General features: G+C 33.9%; 1 protein-coding gene across 1 annotated transcript; it reads right to left on the bottom strand.

Annotated features, from left to right (window-relative positions):
* Nucleotides 1-700: 700 nt before the first annotated feature.
* Nucleotides 701-1054, bottom strand: LOTGIDRAFT_148663 (hypothetical protein; the record flags this gene model as incomplete). The annotated part of the gene is made up of 1 exon (XM_009047418.1): nt 701-1054. One exon carries the CDS (start codon nt 1052-1054, stop codon nt 701-703), a length of 354 nt encoding a protein of 117 aa, XP_009045666.1.
* Between the last annotated feature and the right edge of the window lie 251 nt (nt 1055-1305).

Raw genomic sequence — 1305 nt, 5'->3', positions numbered from 1 at the left:
AAAAATAAATATTATTAAATAATTTGTAATTTATATACAATTCTTTTAATGATTTATAGTATGTAATAACTGAAAAATATCGCTAATAACCAGAAAAAATACTTTGCCTGTATACTTTGCTGAAATATGCTTTAAGTTTAACTGAAATTTTAATTTTAATGAAAGTTTGTAATCAGGGAGTGCTTCGTCATACATGATTTATGTTTCTATATATTTTTCAGATGTGGAATCGAATAAAGGCGAGAAAAGAAAATCCGACGAATTAAAAGATGATTCTACCGCCAGTTCTACAGACGACAGTCAAAAGAAGAAAAAGGCGCGAACAACGTTCACTGGACGTCAAATATTTGAACTTGAAAAACAATTTGAACAGAAGAAATATCTCCCCCTAAAGAGTTCAAAAGAAGTGTATGATTGAAGGTGATTGTAACTGTACTGCTAAATATTTTCATTTAAAATCAAAGCTGCCAGTATATTACCCGGTCTGGCAAGCTTCATTCTGATCCGTATAGAATTGACAACTGGTATATAGCATCTTAGTAAGTAAATAATTTATAGAATAACATTCAAATTTAACTCATGAGTTATTAACGATATTATAAGTAGAATCATGGCCAAGGCAATTTAAGCAATTACACATAAAATGGGATTACTCTGATTAAAATAATAATTGGTTATGAGCTCCATATGAAAATGTTTTCTAAAACACGTCAAAGAAAGGGAACTCAGCTTTTTCTGGCTGCATCAAGTCACTAATGAAACACAAAGTGCCAGCCCAACCCTCGTACAAACTGCTAGGGGAGTCTGGTGTTCGAGCACCACTTTGAAACTCACTTGAGGATAAAAATTCTGCAAATTTAACAGCCCGATGAAGGTATTTTGGATCATTTGTGAGCCTGTAGAGAAGTAAGAAGACATAACCACTACCAGCTACACCATGACATATTCCAGGGCCTTTCCTTAGTAAACCTTTCTGCCACACTAATTCAGCACAACGTTGACAGGCTTTTAGGTACTTTTCATCTGCATATACTTTATACGCCTGAGCAAACATATACACCACTCCTAGAATGATAACAAGGTTAGAATTAGGGCAACAGGTAAACAATATATTTATGTGAATATTTTCAGCTACCCTTAGCACTTTCGAGAATAGATATCTTACACCAGGTTCTCCTGCAAAATCAGGATTCTATCTAATTGCACATTAGTTTCATCAAAGAGAGTGTCGAGTGTAGTCTCTTATATAAATCTGTCTTTACTTATCCGAACGTGTCCATACACACCATCTTTAGCAAGCAAGTA

The sequence above is a fragment of the Lottia gigantea genome (genome assembly GCF_000327385.1).
Source record: "Lottia gigantea unplaced genomic scaffold LOTGIsca_11160, whole genome shotgun sequence".
Taxonomy (NCBI): domain Eukaryota; kingdom Metazoa; phylum Mollusca; class Gastropoda; family Lottiidae; genus Lottia; species Lottia gigantea.
Note: the sequence above shows the minus strand (reverse complement) of the source record. Positions and strands in the feature narration are given on the sequence as shown.